This window comes from Chiloscyllium punctatum, chromosome 3 (assembly GCF_047496795.1).
Source record: "Chiloscyllium punctatum isolate Juve2018m chromosome 3, sChiPun1.3, whole genome shotgun sequence".
Classification (NCBI taxonomy): domain Eukaryota; kingdom Metazoa; phylum Chordata; class Chondrichthyes; order Orectolobiformes; family Hemiscylliidae; genus Chiloscyllium; species Chiloscyllium punctatum.
Window position 1 is genome coordinate 117,781,221 of NC_092741.1, and position 21,904 is coordinate 117,803,124.

General features: G+C 46.9%; 1 protein-coding gene across 3 annotated transcripts in view; it reads right to left on the reverse strand.

Moving 5' to 3' along the window:
- Positions 1–21,904, reverse strand: part of LOC140464294 (solute carrier family 35 member F3-like) — a 448,695-nt gene that overhangs the window by 28,797 nt on the left and 397,994 nt on the right. For all 3 annotated transcript variants that reach the window (XM_072559209.1, XM_072559199.1, XM_072559217.1), the window contains one exon: positions 3,141–3,516. In XM_072559209.1, coding sequence (XP_072415310.1) covers positions 3,141–3,516 — 376 coding nt within the window. The remainder of the gene's footprint in view (positions 1–3,140; positions 3,517–21,904) is intronic.

Below are 21,904 nucleotides of genomic sequence, written 5' to 3' on the forward strand. Positions count from 1 at the left end.
GAGGGTCAGTACTGAGGGAGTGCCGCACTGTCGGAGGGTCAGTACTGAGGGAGCGCCGCACTGTCAGAGGGTCAGGACTGAGGGAGTGCCGCACTGTCGTATGGTCAGTACTGAGGGAGTGCCGCACTGTCGGAGGGTCAGTACTGAGGGAGTGCCGCACTGTCGGAGGGTCAGTACTGAGGGAGTGCCGCACTGTCGGAGGGTCAGTACTGAGGGAGCGCCGCACTGTCAGAGGGTCAGTACTGAGGGAGCGCCGCACTGTCAGAGGATCAGTACTGAGGGAGCGCCGCACTGTCAGAGGATCAGTACTGAGGGAGTGCTGTGCTATTGTATGGCCAGTACTGAGGGAGTGCTGCACTGTCGGAGGGTCAGTACTGAGGGAGTGCTGCACTGTCGGAGGGTCAGTACTGAGGGAGTGCCGCACTGTCGGAGGGTCAGTACTGAGGGAGTGCCGCACTGTCGGAGGGTCAGTACTGAGGGAGCGCCGCACTGTCAGAGGGTCAGTACTGAGGGAGCGCCGCACTGTCAGAGGATCAGTACTGAGGGAGCGCCGCACTGTCAGAGGATCAGTACTGAGGGAGTGCTGTGCTATTGTATGGCCAGTACTGAGGGAGTGCTGCACTGTCAGAGGGCCAGTACTGAGGGAGTGCTGTGCTGTTGTATGGTCAGTACTGAGGGAGTGCTGCACTGTCAGAGGGTCAGTACTGAGGGAGCGCCGCACTGTCAGAGGGTCAGTACTGAGGGAGTGCCGCACTGTCAGAGGGTCAGTACTGAGGGAGTGCCGCACTGTCAGAGGGTCAGTACTGAGGGAGTGCCGCACTGTCAGAGGGTCAGTACTGAGGGAGTGCTGTGCTGTTGTATGGTCAGTACTGAGGGAGTGCTGTGCTATTGTATGGCCAGTACTGAGGGAGAGCTGCACTGTCGGAGGGCCAGTACTGAGGGAGTGTGGCACTGTCAGAGGGTCAGTACTGAGGGAGTGCTGCACTGTCAGAGGGTCAGTACTGAGGGAGTGCTGCACTGTCAGAGGGTCAGTACTGAGGGAGTGCTGCACTGTCAGAGGGTCAGTACTGAGGGAGTGCTGCACTGTCAGAGGGTCAGTACTGATGGAGGGTGGCACTGTCAGAGGGTCATTACTGAGGGAGTGCTGCACTGTCAGAGGGTCAGTACTGAGGGAGGGTGGCACTGTCAGAGGGTCAGTACTGAGGGAGTGCTGCACTGTCAGGGGTCAGTACTGAGGGAGTGCTGTGCTGTTGTATGGTCAGTACTGAGGGAGTGCCGCACTGTCAGAGGGTCAGTACTGAGGGAGTGCTGCACTGTCAGGGGTCAGTACTGAGGGAGTGCTGTGCTATTGTATGGCCAGTACTGAGGGAGAGCTGCACTGTCGGAAGGTCAGTACTGAGGGAGTGCTGCACTGTCGGAGGGTCAGTACTGAGGGAGTGCTGTGCTGTTGTAAAGTCAGTAGTGAGGGAGTGCTGCACTGTCGGAGGGTCAGTACTGAGGGAGTGCTGTGCTGTTGTAAGGTCAGAACTGTCAGAATTGCTGTCTTTTGCATGAAGGGTGAAAGTGAGACCTCTCTGCTCTTTAGATGGCCACAAAGATCTCACATGTCTATTTTGAACAACAGTGTCTTCTCTGGTGTTCTGGCCAATAATTATTCCTCCTTCCATATCGAGAATCAGATTATTTATTAGTCGGACCATGCTGGCCTCAACAGTGATGGAACTGACAAAGTACTTCATTATTTGTCACTTTGAAATGTCCTGGTTTCTTAAAAGTGCACATTTTGCTTCTCGCTTGCTGCGCTTCCAGAAGAGTGTAGACATTCCTTTATTATCACGGGGTCAATATCCTTGGATTCCCTTCCTATGGAGCACTGTGGGCCCCGACAGCACATGGACTGCAACGGTTGAAGAAGGCAGTTCAGCACCACCTTCGCAAGGGCAACAAGTGAAGCTTTTCTGGAAGGTGTTGGTGACCAGATCTGCGAACACGGCTAATTTCCAGCCAAACGGCTAATGGGAGCTGCTCCCAACACTGGGACAAGGGAAACCCCAGCCTCCTGCACCCTGAATTTCAGGAAGACAGGAGGTGGTGGGCTGGCAGGAAACTGAATTCTCCCAATAAATTATGAGTAAGGCAAGGACAGAGTCCTTGTCAGCATAGGAGAGAAATGAATTTGTACAACCTCATTCCCACTTCCACACAAGCCTAAAATGTCACTTGTGTAATCATGCCAGAAAACGTTGAGTACAAGTTGTTCCAGTACATATGACAAAGACAGCACTCACTACAAGTGCACAAAGATAAAAGAAAAACAGATGGCCAGGAATCAATTCCGAGTTTTAAACAGGGAAGCTAGATTGGGTGTGAAAAGTGTCCTCAATATGCATTTATATAGCTCCTTCCACATCCCTCAGGACAATCCAAAATGCTGTGGAGCCAATGAAATACATTTTGTGGAGCAAGTGCCATTGTAATGCAGGGCACTGTGGCAGGAGATTTGTGCACAGCAAGATCTCACAAATAGAAACGTGATTGTGACCAAGTCATCTCTTTTTTTTTAAGCCACGGACGAGGGATAAATATTGGCCAGAATACTGAAGGGATCCTCACTGCTCAGACTAAAATGGTGACGTGGAATGTCTATCTGAGGGTGCAGATGGTTGAAAGGCTCATTTGAAAACTGGCACCTCCAACAGTGCAGCCCTCCCATGGTGGTGTGCTGCCAGTGTCTGGGCAAGTCTTTTAGATTAGATTAGATTCCCGACAGTATGGAAACAGGCCCTTCAGCCCAACAAGTCCACACCGACCCTCCGAAGAGTAGCCCACCCAGACCCATTCCCCCATCCTATATTTACCCCTAACTAACACACCTAACACAATGGGCCAATTCACCTGACCTGCACATCTTTTGGACTGTGGAAGGAAACCGGAGCACCCAGAGGAAACCCACGCAGACATGGGGAGAACGTTGTCTTGTGTTCAAGCTTCCGGAATGGTCTTGACCTCGTGACCTTTTGAGCTCCCACTGAACAATTGCCGAGACCTATTAGACCTATGGGTCGCTGAGTCAATATGCCTCCCTCTCCCTGTCCCCATCCACCATTCAATGTGAGCGTCCTAAGCCAATAGCCTCTTACCGGAATCGTTGCCGTGGAGATTGTTTCTCTTCTGAACTCCAAAAGTGGCCAACATAGTATAACGGGAAGAAGAGAATGTTCCAGATGGTGGCAAACCAGGTCACTGCAAAGGGGGCGTCAAAGGTCCTGAAGGTGATCTTGGCGAGTTGGCTGGTGCCTGCCCAGGATGAGCAGACGCTGAGGATGACCGCTGAGCCCCATAGGATCTTCTTCAGCTGCTTGACAGAGCAGCGACGTTGGTGGCAACAAGCCAGCCCTGTTCTGCGCCCTAAACGCCGTCCTCCACCTCCTCTGGGCTCTGCCCGTGTATCTGCTTCTGTCCGGGATGCCCTCGCTCCACCTTTGCCTCCACTTGCCTCTGCCGGGCACTCATCTCCTGTGGGATGGAGAGGTCAAGGGTCAGCATAATCCATGCATCTGGCCGTGCTCATCTTGAGCTGGCACCTCATTCCCTCGGGTCTCACTGGCCGAGCTCACTGCGGCCAGGGAGGGCTACTCCCCCCAAGATTCTGAGGCAGCAGGTTCAAAACGAGTGCCTTGTTTTTAGCTGGAATACTCTCCCCTTGGAGTGGTGGGCTTGAGCCCCATGCTAGAGGCATGGATACATGACACAGGTCAACTCATTCAGCGCAATGCTGAGGGAGTGCTGCACTGTCAGAGCAGCCATCTTTCGGACGTGACCTTATGCTGAGGCTGCATTTACCGTTTCGGGTGGACGCACCATGGGGAGGAACGTTAGGTTACTCCTCCCAGTGTCCAGGCCAAAATCAGCCCTTCAAACTACATCAGAAAACAAACCAGGTGGCCATTAACAAACACACTGTGTGTGGGAGCTTGCTGTGTGCAAATTGGCTGCATCATTTCCTCCATTACACAAACATCCTCCTGGAAAATGCCTTTGAGACACTGTGAGGATGAGAAATGCTGCTATACAAATGCAAGAGATTGGTTGGGGGGGGGGGTAGTTTATAAAGCACATCGTCCGACAGAATTATTCTTTCAGATTTTAATTTCACATCAGCCATTATATTATTGAATGGCGGGGCAGGCTCGAGGGGCAGAATGGCCTACTCAATGCTTCTCATTCTGATGGTTTTATAAATCCAAAATGTCAACGCCCACAGGGACTGATGGATAAAAGGAAGAGTTTATGAAGAAAAATATGTGGAGATAGAAGAGGTGGGGGTGGAGACAGCGTCTGGGATACAGCGAGACAACAGTGTTATTCAGCCCGCTCAATGGGTCCTCACCCCTGCACGTGCTCCTTTAATCTGTTTGTGACTGAATGTGACAATGTGACAGAAGGGCACTAACCATGAGGGGCAAGACAGCAGGAGCTTGCTCATCATCCATCCAGAGACAACTGCAATCAGAACATCGGCCCAGCACGGCCCCATCAAGGTGAGAAAATACAGGCAGCTCTCGGCATGTAGCCAAGATGGCACCCATTGGCCAGGGCCCTGAGCAGACCGAGCGCTGACGGACTGCAGTCACGTCTCACTCAGGTCAGCTGGATCACAGACAACCCACGACTTGGTGGCAGGCAAGACACATCTCTGAAACACAGTCAGTGTTATAGTGTCCGAAATGCAGCTGCCATGTCGTGCACAGCAAGATCCCAAATGTGAGCAAGGCATCTGTTATTTTCGGAAAGATGCTGGCTGATTGATAGAGGCTGTCCAGGTCTCTGGGGAGAACCCCCATCAATCTGCTGCCAATAGTGCCATGGGACCAGGCAAAAAGGGTGGCATAACAGCTCACCCAGAACACCGCAGGTTACTACTCACTCAGTGCCACTCCCAGCTATCTGACAACCCTGGCTGGAAGATGGATAGAGCCCATGGACTTCTGACCTTGGTCCAGGTGTAATTCACATTCCCCTGCAAACCATATTCAACTGGACAAAAGCCACTCTGGGTGGTCCTGCATTGTCAGATACCCCTTCTCCATTCATGTCAAACAGGGAATACGTCTTTGGGACAAAGAAGGTTGGGACAGCTAGTGTCTGTGTGAGTTCCCCAGGCCCCTCTCAGGGCCTCAGTGTCTGTGTGAGTTCTCCAGGCCCCTCTCAGTGTCTGTGTGAGTTCTCCAGGCCCCTCTCAGTGTCTGTGTGAGTTCCCCAGGCCCCTCTCAGGGCCTCAGTGTCTGTGTGAGTTCCCCAGGGTCCATCAAGGAGCTCAGTGTCTGTGTGAGTTCCCCAGGCCCCTCTCAGGAGCTCATTGTCTGTGTGAGTTCCCCCAGACCCTCTCAGGGCCTCAGTGTCTGTGAGAGTTCCCCCAGACCCTCTCAGGGCCTCAGTGTCTGTGAGAGTTCCCCCAGACCCTCTCAGGGCCTCAGTGTCTGTGAGAGTTCCCCAGGCCCCTCTCAGGGCCTCAGTGTCTGTGTGAGTTCCCCAGGCCCCTCTCAGGGCCTCAGTGTCTGGGTGAATTCCCCAGGCCCCTCTCAGGGCCTCAGTGTCTGGGTGAATTCCCCAGGCCCCTCTCAGGGCCTCAGTGTCTGGGTGAATTCCCCAGGCCCCTCTCAGAGCCTCAGTGTCTGGGTGAATTCCCCAGGCCCCTCTCAGGGCCTCAGTGTCTGGGTGAATTCCCCAGGCCCCTCTCAGAGCCTCAGTGTCTGGGTGAGTTCCCCAGGCCCCTCTCAGGGCCTCAGTGTCTGGGTGAATTCCCCAGGCCCCTCTCAGGGCCTCAGTGTCTGGGTGAATTCCCCAGGCCCCTCTCAGGGCCTCAGTGTCTGGGTGAATTCCCCAGGCCCCTCTCAGAGCCTCAGTGTGTTGTGACAGTTTCCAGGGCCCTCTCAGGAGCCCCCACCTCCTGGTGGCAGTGATTGACAGTCACTAACTGCAGCTGCTAACACTGCATTCATCCTCCTGGATATTGGTGGCTCAGCTTTTACATATCAGCTGTGAATATTCACAGCAGCAGAGAAAGCTAGAGTGGGCACTCAGCAGGAAGGACTGAGTCAGCATGAATCACATTGCAAATGCCCAGAGCCAAGTCACAGTCAAGCTGGAAAGAACAGCCAACAGCATGGAGTGTGGAGGTGGGGGAAGGAGGCAGGGAGGAGGAGGGGGGGATGGAAGATGGCCTGGGTGAGAATGAGGAGGAGGAGGGGGAGCAAATGGAGGTGATGGGGTAGCAACGATGGAGAGAGAAACCCAATTAACATAGACTCCAACCTGAGTTTTCTTCTGAAGAGGATCATATTGTTAGGCCAGCTCTTTGTGTTTGTATTTCAGATATCCAGTAACCACAACATGTTGCCTTTACTTTTGGGAACATTCGGCTTAAGAGTCACAGTTCCCTTCACAATTCATTTTCTCCCAGCCATGTCTAACCGTAGAACACTCCTTCAAGTGAAATATCAAATAAACGTATGTGTTGACAAACTCCACAAAATACCCAATCCATTCCTATCACCCCTTCCCTATCTATTGCTGTTGCCTGTGCAATGACGTTGATGACAACAGGCAGAGATGCTCTTTTCTCAACTGCAGGCGGTAACGATGCGGGAGCACAGAGGAAGCACTGGGGTCATCGGGGGGATTAGAAGGTAATAATTTGCAAAAGGAAATCCGAAGTCAAATATCTCATCTGATTGATACAGTTAATTCATGAGTATAAGGGGAAATAGGTTCAGGGGCAGGGGGAGGGGAAGGGAGTCCTGGGGCAGGGGGAGGGGAAGGGAGTCCTGGGGCAGGGGGAGGGGAAGGGAGTCCTGGGGCAGGGGGAGGGGAAGGGAGTCCTGGGGCAGGGGGAGGGGAAGGGAGTCCTGGGGCAGGGGGAGGGGAAGGGAGTCCCAAGCAGGGGGAGGGGAAGGGAGTCCTGGGGCAGGGGGAGGGGAAGGAAGTCCTGGGGCAGGGGGAGGGGAAGGGAGTCCTGGGGCAGGGGGAGGGGAAGGGAGTCCTGGGGCAGGGGGAGGGGAAGGGAGTCATAGTCATAGAATCATACAGATGTACAGCATGGATACAAACCCTTCGATCCAACCCGCCCATGCGAACCAGATATCCTAACTTAATCTAGTCCCACCTGCCAGCACCTAGACCATATCCCTCCAAATCTTTCCTTATTCATATACTTATCCACGTGGGTTTTAAATTTTGCAATTGTACCAGCCTCCACCACATCCTCTGGCAGCCCATTCCATATACATACCACCATCTGCATTAAAAAGTTGCCCCTTAGGTCTGTTTTATATCTTTCCCCTCTCACCCTAAACCATTGCCCTCTCGTTCTGGACTCCTCCAACCCAGGGAAGGGACTTTCTCTATTTGCCCTATCCACGTCCCTCATGATTTTATAAACCTCTATAAGGTCACCCCTCAGCCTCCGACGCTCCAGGGAAAACAGCCCCAGCCTGTTCAGCCTCTCCCTGTAGCTCAAACCCTCCAACCCTGGCAACATCCTTGTAGATCTTTTCTGAACCCTTTCAAGTTTCACAACATCCTTCCAATAGGCCTGGAGCAGCGTGACCTCCCTCAGTGCAGCTGAGTGCCGGTGCGAAGTATCCTGGAGATTGGTGTAGGTGGTCAGACCACTTGCTGAGCTGCTGCTATTTGAAACGCTCTACCAGACTGTATTGTAAATCCTCTAACTATGATATAACAATCTTATTTCTAACTTATTTTTTGACATTGTAAATAATGCTTCTACTTTTCTTTTTATTTCTCTTTGTATCCAAGATTTGTACCTAGGTACTGGTACATGCCATTAGAGGCAGCCATTATAGAAACCTTTCACTGTACTCCTGTACTTCTGTACTGAAGTACACATGCCAATAAAGGATTTTCATAAAGGAGATCCATCATTCATACTCATACAGATTCCCTCTTACCACACCCACAATACACAGCTTGTGATTGGACTAGTTCACATTGTTCAGATCAGCTGCCAGTCTAACAGCTACTCCATTACAAAGATTCCTGTGCCACACTGCTGGGCTCTAGTCACCTAGCTGCTGAAACCCACAGCCCAGACCTGGCTGTGCCAATGCTGTAATGACCAGCCAAGCTCCCACCATGTGTAAACTGAGTTCCTCTTGAACCCAGCTGCCTGTATGCTAACACTCTCCAAGTCCACTTTCATTATGAGTCAGCCCTCTCCTCACTAAGCTGTATGAGTTCCTGATCTGGCACTGTTTACAAATCTCTCCATGACCCACCCCTCTGTTCCTCCTCCAGCACCTACAGTCCTCGGAGATCTCTGGTGAACTTCCCCCAATCATTTTCACTCCTTAATATGTTCAAGACCCAAGTTCTGGACTCCCTCCCTAGGACAACCTCCTTACAACTCCTCATGTTGACCAAGCTTCAATCTATCCATCATCTTTTTGGTATTCATCTACAAATATCTGTGTTCCACACACTGATATCAGTGTGCCACATTAAAGCCAGTGTTCTACATGAGGGCATCACTGGCTGGGCAACATTTATTGTCCATCTGTATTTGCCCAGAGGCCAGTAAAGAGTCAACCACATTGCTGTGTGTTTGGAGTCAGCCCAGGTAAGGACCTCAGTTTCCCTCCCAAAAGGACATTAGTGAACCAGATGGGTTTTTCCTGACAATCAACAATGGTTATCATCAGACTCTTAATTCCAGATTTTCATTGAATTCAAATTCCAATATTTGCCATGGTAGGATTTGAACCCAGGTCCCCAGAAGATTACCTGGGCCTCTGGATTCACAGTTTAGCAATAATACCACTCGGCCTCCTCGTTTGACTCAATACCGTACGGTAACACCTTTGCAAAGCAACTGAGGTGGTTTTCGAAAGGAATGATGTAAATTCATGTTGTGTTGAAGGTCCTGCAGGTAGAACATAATCAGGCCACACCTTGACCCTAACAGAACTCCAGTTTATATTTACACAAACACATCTCCCACATATTAATAGCAAATGTTGGATCCATTAATTCCAGTTAACATCAGCGTGCCATATTAATATCATTGTTATACACTAATGCCAGTGTAACACCATTAAGGTCAGTGTGTCACAATCTAATTTCAGTGCCACATAAATGTCAGTGTAACACATTAATATCAAAGATACATAGTAATGTCAATGTGACAAGTTAATGTCAGTGTAACACACAAATGTCGGTGTTCTACATAACTATCAATGTTTCACATTAATAAAGTTATATATTAATGTAAGTGTTCCACATTGATGTCAGCGTGTCACATGTTAATGTTACTGTGTCACGAATGTCAGTGTGTCATGCTAAAGTCAATGTGTCATACGAATGTCACTGTGTCCCAAACGAACATCAGCGTATCACTTGAATGTCAGTGTGTCACATGAAGTTCAGTGTTTTGCACGAATATCAGTGTGACATATGAATGTCAATGAGTCATGCTAAAGTTCAATGTGACATGCTAAACTCAATGTGTCACACGTTAATGTCAGTGTGTCACACATATGTCAGTGCATCATACTAAAGTCAGTGTGTCTCATGTTAATGTCAGTGTGTCACATGAATGTCACTGTTTCATATGAATGTCAGTGTGTCATGCTAAAGATAAATGTGCTACACTAATGTCAGTATTCCATGGTTATGTCAATGGGTGACATGCTAATGTCAGTGTGACAATGAAAAAAAGTGAGATTGTGTTATGCTTCGTTTTTTTCAAAAGGGATTGTAAAAGCCAGAGGTTCCAGTTTGTCTGAGATTGGGCCACTTTGATTATAACTGATAGATACTGCCTCAGGCAACAGTCAGGGAAAAGGGCTTTTAGGTTTTATTTAAAACACTTGTACACTGAAAGGGGAGGGGCCAGTTCACCCAATTCAGGGATTTTTCCCGTTTGGTTTAGTTTTAGCTGGAGGCAGGGAAAAGAAGTTCCATGCTTCAGCCAATGACCTTTGGCGGATTCTTTCTCTCTCTGACATCACTCCTGTAAGAATCTGTGTCTGAATTTACCTTTTTTTCCCCAAGGGGTGTGTTTATGGATATCCTGCAGGAAATTGGAACAGCTCTTTGTAAAGTGCAGAGATCGTGTGAGTTGGGTTTTCAAACAGTTGTTGTCCTGAAGTCTGTTTTCTTTTGTTTGTCTTTTATTCAATGGTGTGTAAATAAATTCTGTTTTGTGTAAAGGTGAGTGGTTTGACCAGCTCCATCACTCCTGGGATATCCACCTCACATCTGCCGAAAACAACCAGAAAAGTTAAAGACTGGGCTAACTTCTTAAAAATGAGTGGAGGGGATCTGGCCCGGTCTATGACAGTCTGAGATCTCTTTGCAGGATTTATTCTAAAGTACGAATTTGAGATTAGGGTTGTTGAACTAGAGGGCAGTGAGTGGTAAGCGTTAGTATCTTTTGTTCTGTGTGTTGGTTTAAACAGTATTTTTTGTAGTAATGGCTCTTTCAGTTACTAATAGTTTTCTGGGGCTGAAAGAAGTGACTCTGGGGGGGTTTTGCAAAAGGCAATTAAAACCAAGCTGCTGGAATTAGCAGATAAGCTGGAGCTGGAGCAGCCTCCTTCCGTGAGGAAAGGAGAGATGATTACAGCAAGAGCTCCTAATTTAAATTTGCTGGAAATGCCATCAGAATCTTTAGAGATGGATAACATTCAATTGAAAAGCAGCAGCTTGAGTTCGAGGCAAAAGGATTAAAAAAAAGAGAAAAAGAAATGAAACTGTTTGACTTATGATTAAAAGCAGAGGAAAGAGAAAAAGAGAGAGAGAGAGAGAGAAAAGGAAGGAGAGATTTTGAACTTCAGAAATTGGCACTGAGGCAGGGAAGTCAGTTTAAAAGGATGGGGATGAAGGCAGAAGGTAAGCACAGTGGGGAAGAGTGAGGATGAGCAAACCCGTGGTAGCCAAAGGCCTGGTGAGGCCCTGTTTCAAAATATCCAAACATTGCCGAAATCTGATAAGAAGGATGTGGAAGCCTTTTTCATCTCATTTTAAAAAGTGGCTAAACAAATGAAGTGGCCAGTGACAATGTGGGTTTTGTTGATCCAAACAAAACTTGTAGGTCGAGCTAGTGCGGTATTTGCATCGCTGTCAGAGGAGGGATCTGGGGTGTATGAGGAGGTGGAGAAAGTCATCTTAAATGCACGAGTTTGTGCCAGAAGCCTACAGGCAATGTTTCAGGAATCTAAGGAGGGACCCTGGTCAAACGTACATTGAGTTTGAGAAGATCAAATAAAGTATTTGGATAGTTGGATAAGGGCATTAAAATTAGAGCAAACCTATGATGCTCTTGCAGAGACAATCATTTCGGAGGAGTTCAAAAATTCACTTTCTGTAGCAGTGAGAACTCATGTGGAAAAGCAGAGAGTTAAAACAGCACGATTAGCAGCTGAAATGGCTGATGATCATGAGTTGGTCCATAAGTCAAAGTTTGACTTCCAACATCAACTTCAATCTGTGAGGGATAAAAATCAGGGAAAAGAGAAATCCTCACATGGAAAGGGAAAAGTAGATCTCGGTGAAGTCCATAAGGATAACTTACCTCAGGGTAAAAAAGTAACCCATGAAGGGGAAAGAGATGTGAAAAAGCTCCAATAAAGTAAGCCACATGAAATCACAGTGTTATTGGGTTAGGAAAAGCACTGGGAAGCCAGAGGTAGGAAAACGGGATAAGCCGGTGAATTGTGTTGGGAGTGGTAAAGGAATGCACAGTGGAAGCTGAAAATCTGCACTAGAATGTACAAGCTGGTCGGAGGGTCGGTTAAGGAGAAAGTACCAAATCTTCTTAAACCATATACCTATGAATGCAAAGTTTACTCACATAGTCCAGGAGCAGCAGGTAAAGAGGTGACAATATAAAGAGATACAGGATCCTCTCAATTGTTAATGCTGAAAGACGAGGAGATATGTACCTCCAAAGGACTATTGCTGGAAAAAGTGCCAGTAAGTGGAATCCATAATGAGGCAAGAAGTGCTCAGTTACAAAGAGTGAAGAGTGGGGAAGTGGTGGTAGGAGTACTGGACAAACCCTCAGCTCCAGGATTAGAATTTGTCCTTGCTAACGATAAAGCTGGTTCACAGTTGGAGTGCTGCCTATTGTTGAGAAGCCAGTGGAAACTCAGGCAACTGAACTATAACAGGAGACATATCCTGGGTTCTTCTCCTGACTGGGTGGTAACAAAGTCACAAAGTACCAGGTGAAACAGGAGAATACAGATTGGAAAGTTGAAGTGCAATTAGCAGATGTGTTTGATCAAATGGTTGAGACAAAACAGGAGCAGATGGATGACAAAGTAGATATCTTTAGCTCAGAGAAATTAACTGAGTTACAGCAGAAAAAGTGAAAATTTGAAGCAATTGTATCAAAGGGCAAATGCAGTCGTAGAGTCTGAATGTGTCTCTGCATGTTACTATCTTACAGCTAATGTCTTAATGAGGTAATGGTGACTGTCACATATTCAGGCAGATGATACATAGGCAGGGGTTCATCAAGTCGTATTGCCAGTGGGTTAGAGAAAGGAGGTATTGCAGGTGGTGCATGAACTACCAATAAGGGGTCATTTAGGGGTAAGAAAAACACCAGCGAAAAATACAAAACCATTTTTACTGACCTGGACTGCATAAGGATGCTGTTGAATTTTGCCGGACATATCATACATGTCAGGTAATTGGAAAACCACAGGCAGTAATAAACCCACACCTTTAATACCCATTCCTGCATCTGAGGAACCTTTTACAAGAGTCTTAATTGATTGCATAGGATCCCTACCTTAAAAAAAAGTGGGCATCAGTATTTGTTAATAATGGATTTCCAGAGGCCATTCCCTTACACAATATCACAGCGAAAAGGATTATAGAAGAGTTACTCCAATTAGCTTAGAAATACAACAATTCAAATCCACTGTGTTCCATCCAGACTCGCGGGGAGCGCTAGAAAGATGGCATCAGACATTAAAGACCATGTTCATTCGAGACTATCCAGATGATTGCGATAAGGGAATTCGGTTTGTACTTTTTGCAATCAGAGATTCACCAAATGAATCGACCAAATTCAGTCCATTTAAATTCGGTTTTGGGCATGAAGTGAGAAGACCACTAAAATTGATTAAGGAGAAATTGGTAAGTCAGAATTCAGAGATCACATATTTGGAGTATGTGTCAAATTTTAGGGAATGATTAAATAGAGCGGGGGAGTTGACTAGACAGCATTTAAAAGTATCACAACATACAATGAAACAGGAAGCAGACAAGAAATCAAAAACTGGCAATTTTGCTATCGGAGATAAGGTGTTAGTGTTACTTCCAGTGATAGGTGAACCTTTAAAAGCAAGGTTTAGTGGACCTTATCAAGTCGAAAGGTGATTGAGTGAGGTGAACTAATTGATAAGGACTCCAGACAGAAAGAAATGTAAGAGTATGTCATGTGAATATGTTCAAAAGATATTTTGGCAGGGAAGGAAAGCCAAAGGAGATTGTGTTATTGGTTACAACACAGAGGGAAGAACCGAGTTCAGAGGATTCTGTATTGGACAATCCTCAAATTAAATTGGACAATGAGGAAGTCGTCAAAAATTGGGATAAATTATTGAGTTACCTTCCAGAGGAAAATCAAAATGACCTGAAAGAGTTAATACTATTACATGGGGAGATATGTGGAAATAAGCTGGGAAGTACTAACCTAATTATGCATGAGATAGGAGATACAGGAGATGCTATTCCGATTAAGCAACACCTTTATAGGCATTACCCTTTGAAGTTGGCACAGGTTCAAAAGGAGATTGAATGCATGCTCCAAGACAACATAATCAAAGTGAGTTACAGTGACTGGAGCTCATCCATTGTAATGGTGCCAAAACCAGATGGTACCCAATGGTCATATGTGGACTATCGCAAATGCAGTTACAAAGACTGATGCATACTCGATTCTATGTTTGGAAGACTGTGTTGAGAAGATGGGACAAGCAACAGGATAACTGGCAGGTACCTTTGTCGGAAAGAGCGAAGACAATTTCAGCTTTCATAACACCAAATGGACTATCAACTTAAAGTCATGTATGAAAAATGTGCCAGCCACATTTCAGAGACTATTTAACATGGTCATTTCTGTATTACCCAACTGTGTGGTATATATTGATGACCTGGTGATTTTTAGTCACACATGAAAGGAACACTTGCAACATTTATTGGAATAGCTTAAATTGACTTTAGGAGGTAGGCTTGGTGATAATCCTGGCTAAAAGTGAATTTGCCAAGGCTTAAGTCACCTTCCTGGGCCATGTTATTGGATGTGGATAAATGGCCCCATGGAATGTAAAACTAAGGTAATTGGGGAAATTCCTGTACCGTTAATGAAAAGAATAGTACTACAATTCCTGGGATTGAGTGGGTTTTATCGGAAATGTTAGTGGTGTGGCTGCTCCAATCATTGAGTTACTACAGAAAGGCAAGAAGTTTCAGTGGACAGCGGGCTGCCAGAAAGCATTTGACAACATGAAAGCTGTTAATCATTGCCCCAGTATTAGCCGATTAGACCATTTTGATTATAGCTAACAGATACTGCCTCAGGCAACAGGGCTTTTAGGTTTTATTTAAAACACTTGTACACTGAAAGGGGAGGGGCCAGTTCACCCAGTTCAGGGATTTTTCCAGTTTGGTTTAGTTTTAGCTGGAGGCAGGGAAAAGAAGTTCCATGCTTCAGCCAATGACCTTTGGCGGATTCTTTCTCTCTCTGACATCACTCCTGTAAGAATCTGTGTCTGAATTTACCTTTTTTTCCCCAAGGGGTGTGTTTATGGATATCCTGCAGGAAATTGGAACAGCTCTTTGTAAAGTGCAGAGATCGTGTGAGTTGGGTTTTCAAACAGTTGTTGTCCTGAAGTCTGTTTTCTTTTGTTTGTCTTTTATTCAATGGTGTGTAAATAAATTCTGTTTTGCGTAAAGGTGATTGGTATGACCAGCTCCATCACTCCTGGGATATCCACCTCACATCTGCCGAAAACAACCAGAAAAGTTAAAGACTGGGCTGACTTCTTAAAAATGAGTGGAGGGGATCTGGCCCGGTCTATGACAGTCTGAGATCTCTTTGCAGGATTTATTCTAAAGTACGAATTTGAGATTAGGGTTGTTGACACACAAACAGTGTGTCACACAAACGTCAGTGTGTCACACGCTAATGTCAGTGTGTCACACGCTAATGACAGTGTTCCACATGAATGTCAGTGTGTCACACGTTAATGTCAGTGTCACACGCTAATGTCAGTGTTCCACACAAACATCAGTGTGTCACACGCTAATGTCTGTGTGTCACACGCTAATGACAGTGTTCCACATGAATGTCAGTGTGTCACACGCTAATGTCAGTGTGTCACACGCTAATTTCAGTGTGTCACACGCTAATTTCAGTGTGCCACATGAATGTCAGTGTGTCACACGCTAATGTCAGTGTGTCACACGCTAATGTCAGTGTGTCACACGCTAATTTCAGTGTGTCACACGCTAATTTCAGTGTGTCACACGCTAATGACAGTGTCCCACATGAATATCAGTATGTCACACGCTAATGTCAATGTGTCACACGCTAATGTCAGTGTGTCACACGCTAATGTCAGTGTGCCACATGAATGTCAGTGTGTCACACAATATCAGTGTGCCACATGAATGTCAGTGTCACACGCTAATGTCAGTGTGCCACACGAACATCAGTGTGTCACACGCTAATGTCAGTGTCACACGCTAATGTCAGTGTTCCACACAAACATCAGTGTGTCACACGCTAATGTCAGTGTGTCACACGCTAATGACAGTGTGCCACATGAATGTCAGTGTGTCATATGCTAATATCATTGTGCCACACGCTAATGTCAGTATGCCACATGAATATCAGTGTGCCACACGCTAACGTCAGTGTGTCACACGCTAATGTCAGTGTGTCACACGCTAATGTCAGTGTGTCACACACTACTGTCAGTGTGTCATATGCTAATATCATTGTACCACACGCTAATGTCAGTATGCCACATGAATATCAGTGTGCCACACGCTAACGTCAGTATGTCACACGCTACTGTCAGTGTATCATACGCTAATGTCAGTGTGCCACACGCTACTGTCAGTGTGTCATATGCTAATATCATTGTGCCACACGCTAATGTATGTCACACGCTACTGTCAGTGTATCATACGCTACTGTCAGTGTGTCACACGCTAACGTCAGTGTGTCACACGCTAACGTCAGTGTGCCACATGAATATCAGTATGACACACGCTAATGTCATTGTTCCACACAAACATCAGTGTGTCACATGCTAATGTCAGTGTATCACATGCTAATGTCAGTGTGCCACATGAATGTCAGTATACCACACAAATGTGTGTGCCACACGCTAATGTCAGTGTGTCACACGCTAATGTCAGTGTGTCACACGCTAATGTCAGTGTGTCACACGCTAATGTCAGTGTGCGACACGCTAATGTCAGTGTGCGACACGCTAATGTCGGTGTGTCACATGCTAATATCAGTGTGTCACACGCTAATGTCAGTGTGTCACACACTAATGTCAGTGTGTCACACGCTACTGTCGGTGTGTCATATGCTAATATCATTGTGCCACACGCTAATGTCAGTATGCCACATGAATATCAGTGTGCCACACGCTAACGTCAGTATGTCACACGCTACTGTCAGTGTGTCATACGCTAATGTCAGTGTGTCACACGCTAACGTCAGTGTGTCACACGCTAATGTCAGTGTGTCACACGCTAATATTATTGTGCCACACGCGAACGTCAGTGTGCCACATGAATATCAGTATGACACACGCTAATGTCAGTGTTCCACACAAACATCAGTATGTCACATGCTAATGTCAGTGTATCACATGCTAATGTCAGTGTGCCACATGAATGTCAGTATACCACACAAATGTGTGTGCCACACGCTAATGTCAGTGTGTCACATGCTAATATCAGTGTGTCACATGCTTATATCAGTGTGTCACATGCTAATGTCAGTGTGCCACACGCTAACGTCAGTGTGCCACACGCTAACGTCAGTGTGCCACACGCTAATGTCAGTGTGCAACATGCTACTGTCGGTGTGTCATATGCTAATATCATTGTGCCACACGCTAATGTCAGTATGCCACATGAATATCAGTGTGCCACACGCTAACGTCAGTATGTCACACGCTACTGTCAGTGTATCATACGCTAATGTCAGTGTGTCACACGCTAACGTCAGTGTGTCACACACGAATGTCAGTGTGTCACACGCTAATGTCAGTGTGTCACACGCTAATGTCAGTGTGTCACACGCTAATGTCAGTGTGTCACACGCTAACGTCAGTGTGCCACATGAATATCAGTATGACACACGCTAATGTCAGTGTTCCACACAAACATCAGTGTGTCACATGCTAATGTCAGTGTATCACATGCTAATGTCAGTGTGCCACACAAATGTGTGTGCCACACGCTAATGTCAGTGTGCGACACGCTAATGTCAGTGTGTCACACGCTACTGTCGGTGTGTCACATGCTAATATCAGTGTGTCACATGCTAATATCAGTGTGTCACATGCTAATATCAGTGTGCCACACGCTAATGTCAGTGTGCGACACAAACATCAGTGTGCCACACGCTAATGTCAGTGTGCCACACGCTACTGTCGGTGTGTCATATGCTAATATCATTGTGCCACATGCTGTCAGTATGCCACATGAATATCAGTGTGCCACACGCTAACGTCAGTATGTCACACGCTAATGTCAGTGTGTCACACGCTAATGTCAGTGTGTCACACGCTAATGTCAGTGTGTCACACGCTAATGTCAGTGTGCGACACACTAATGTCGGTGTGCGACACGCTAATGTCGGTGTGCGACACGCTACTGTCGGTGTGCGACACGCTACTGTCGGTGTGTCACATGATAATATCAGTGTGTCACATGCTAACGTCAGTGTGCCACATGCTAATGTCAGTGTGCCACACGCTACTGTCAGTGTGGCATATGCTTATATCATTGTGCCACACGCTAATGTCAGTATGCCACATGAATATCAGTGTGCCACACGCTAACGTCAGGATGTCACACGCTACTGTCAGTGTATCATACGCTAATGTCAGTGTGTCACACGCTAACGTCAGTGTGTCACACGCTAACGTCAGTGTGCCACATGAATATCAGTATGACACACGCTAATGTCAGTGTTCCACACAAACATCAGTGTGTCACATGCTAATGTCAGTGTATCACATGCTAATGTCAGTGTGCCACATGAATGTCAGTATACCACACAAATGTGTGTGCCACACACTAATGTCAGTGTGTCACATGCTAATATCAGTGTGTCACATGCTTATATCAGTGTGTCACATGCTAACGTCAGTGTGCCACATGCTAACGTCAGTGTGCCACACGCTAACGTCAGTGTGCAACATGCTACTGTCGGTGTGTCATATGCTAATATCATTGTGCCACACGCTAATGTCAGTATGCCACATGAATATCAGTGTGCCACACGCTAACGTCAGTATGTCACACGCTACTGTCAGTGTATCATACGCTAATGTCAGTGTGTCACACGCTAATGTCAGTGTGTCACACACGAATGTCAGTGTGTCACACACTAATGTCAGTGTGTCACACGCTACTGTCATTGTGTCACACGCTAACATCAGTGTGCCACATGAATATCAGTATGACACACGCTAATGTCAGTGTTCCACACAAACATCAGTGTGTCACATGCTAATGTCAGTGTATCACTTGCTAATGTCAGTGTGCCACATGAATGTCAGTATACCACACAAATGTGTGTGCCACACGCAAATGTCAGTGTGTCACATGCTAATGTCAGTGTGTCACACGCTAATGTCAGTGTGCGACACGCTAATGTCAGTGTGCGACACGCTACTGTCGGTGTGCGACACGCTACTGTCGGTGTGCGACACGCTACTGTCGGTGTGTCACATGCTAATATCAGTGTGTCACATGCTAATATCAGTTGTGTCACATGCTAATATCAGTGTGCCACACGCTAATGTCAGTGTGCGACACAAACATCAGTGTGCCACACGCTAATGTCAGTGTGCCACACGCTACTGTCGGTGTGTCATATGCTAATATCATTGTGCCACATGCTGTCAGTATGCCACATGAATATCAGTGTGCCACACGCTAACGTCAGTGTGTCACACGCTAATGTCAGTGTGCGACACGCTAATGTCAGTGTGCGACACGCTAATGTCAGTGTGCGACACGCTACTGTCGGTGTGCGACACGCTACTGTCGGTGTGTGACACGCTACTGTCGGTGTGTCACATGCTAATATCAGTGTGTCACATGCTAACGTCAGTGTGCCACATGCTAATGTCAGTGTGCCACACGCTACTGTCAGTGTGGCATATGCTTATATCATTGTGCCACACGCTAATGTCAGTATGCCACATGAATATCAGTGTGCCACACGCTAACGTCAGTATGTCACACGCTACTGTCAGTGTATCATACGCTAATGTCAGTGTGTCACACGCTAATGTCAGTGTGCGACACGCTAATGTCAGTGTGCGACACGCTACTGTCAGTGTGCGACACGCTACTGTCAGTGTGCGACACGCTGTCGGTGTGTCACATGCTAATATCAGTGTGTCACATGCTAATATCAGTGTGTCACACGCTAACGTCAGTGTGTCATATGCTTATATCATTGTGCCACACGCTAATGTCAGTATGCCACATGAATATCAGTGTGCCACACGCTAACGTCAGTGTGCCACACGCTAATGTCAGTGTGCCACACGCTACTGTCAGTGTGTCATATGCTTATATCATTGTGCCACACGCTAATGTCAGTATGCCACATGAATATCAGTGTGCCACACGCTAACGTCAGTATGTCACATGCTACTGTCAGTGTATCATACGCTAATATCAGTGTGTCACACGCTAATGTCAGTGTGTCACACACTAATGTCAGTGTGTCACACGCTACTGTCGGTGTGTCATATGCTAATATCATTGTGCCACACGCTAATGTCAGTATGCCACATGAATATCAGTGTGTCACACGCTAACGTCAGTATGTCACACGCTACTGTCAGTGTGTCACACGCTAACGTCAGTGTGTCACACGCTAACGTCAGTGTGTCACACGCTAACGTCAGTGTGTCACACGCTAATATCATTGTGCCACACGCTAACGTCAGTGTGCCACATGAATATCAGTATGACACACGCTAATGTCAGTGTTCCACACAAACATCAGTGTGTCACATGCTAATGTCAGTGTATCACATGCTAATGTCAGTGTGCCACATGAATGTCAGTATACCACACAAATGTGTGTGCCACACACTAATGTCAGTGTGTCACATGCTAATATCAGTGTGTCACACGCTAATGTCAGTGTGCCACATGAATGTCAGTGTCACATGCTAATGTCTGTGTGCCACACGCTAATGTCAGTGTGCCACACGCTAATGTCAGTGTGCCACACGCTAATGTCAGTGTGCGACACGCTACTGTCGGTGTGTCACATGCTAATATCAGTGTGTCACATGCTAATATCAGTGTGTCACACGCTAACGTCAGTGTGTCATATGCTTATATCATTGTGCCACACGCTAATGTCAGTATGCCACATGAATATCAGTGTGCCACACGCTAACGTCAGTATGTCACACGCTACTGTCAGTGTATAATACGCTAATGTCAGTGTGTCACACGCTAATGTCAGTGTGTCACACACTAATGTCAGTGTGCGACACGCTACTGTCAGTGTGCGACACGCTACTGTCGGTGTGTCACATGCTAATGTCAGTGTGTCACATGCTAATATCAGTGTGTCACATGCTAACGTCAGTGTGCCGCACGCTAATGTCAGTGTGTCATATGCTTATATCATTGTGCCACACGCTAATGTCAGTATGCCACATGAATATCAGTGTGCCACACGCTAACGTCAGTATGTCACACGCTAGTGTCAGTGTATCATACGCTAATATCAGTGTGTCACACGCTAATGTCAGTGTGTCACACACTAATGTCAGTGTGTCACACGCTACTGTCGGTGTGTCACACGCTACTGTCGGTGTGTCATATGCTAATATCATTGTGCCACACGCTAATGTCAGTATGCCACATGAATATCAGTGTGCCACACGCTAACGTCAGTATGTCACACGCTACTGTCAGTGTATCATACGCTAATGTCAGTGTGTCACACGCTAACGTCAGTGTGTCACACGCTAACGTCAGTGTGCCACATGAATATCAGTATGACACACGCTAACGTCAGTGTTCCACACAAATATCAGTGTGTCACATGCTAATGTCAGTGTATCACATGCTAATGTCAGTGTGCCACATGAATGTCAGTATACCACACAAATCTGTGTGCCACACGCTAATGTCAGTGTGTCACATGCTAATATCAGTGTGCCACACGCTAATGTCAGTGTGCCACATGAATGTCAGTGTGCCACATGAATGTCAGTGTCACACGCTAATGTCTGTGTGCCACACGCAACTGTCGGTGTGTCACATGCTGATATCAGTGTGCCACATGCTAATGTCAGTATGTCACATGAACATCGGTGTGCCACACGTGACTGTCAGTGTGTCACATGCTAATATCAGTGCGCCACACGCTAATGTCAGTATGCCACATGCTAATGTCAGTGTGCCACACGCTAATGTCAGTGTGTCACTCGCTAATGTCAGTGTGTCACTCGCTAATGTCAGTGTGTCACATGCTAATGTCAGTGTGTCACTCGCTAATGTCAGTGTGTCACATGCTAATATCAGTGTGTCACACGCTAATGTCAGTGTGCCACATGAATGTCAGTGTCAC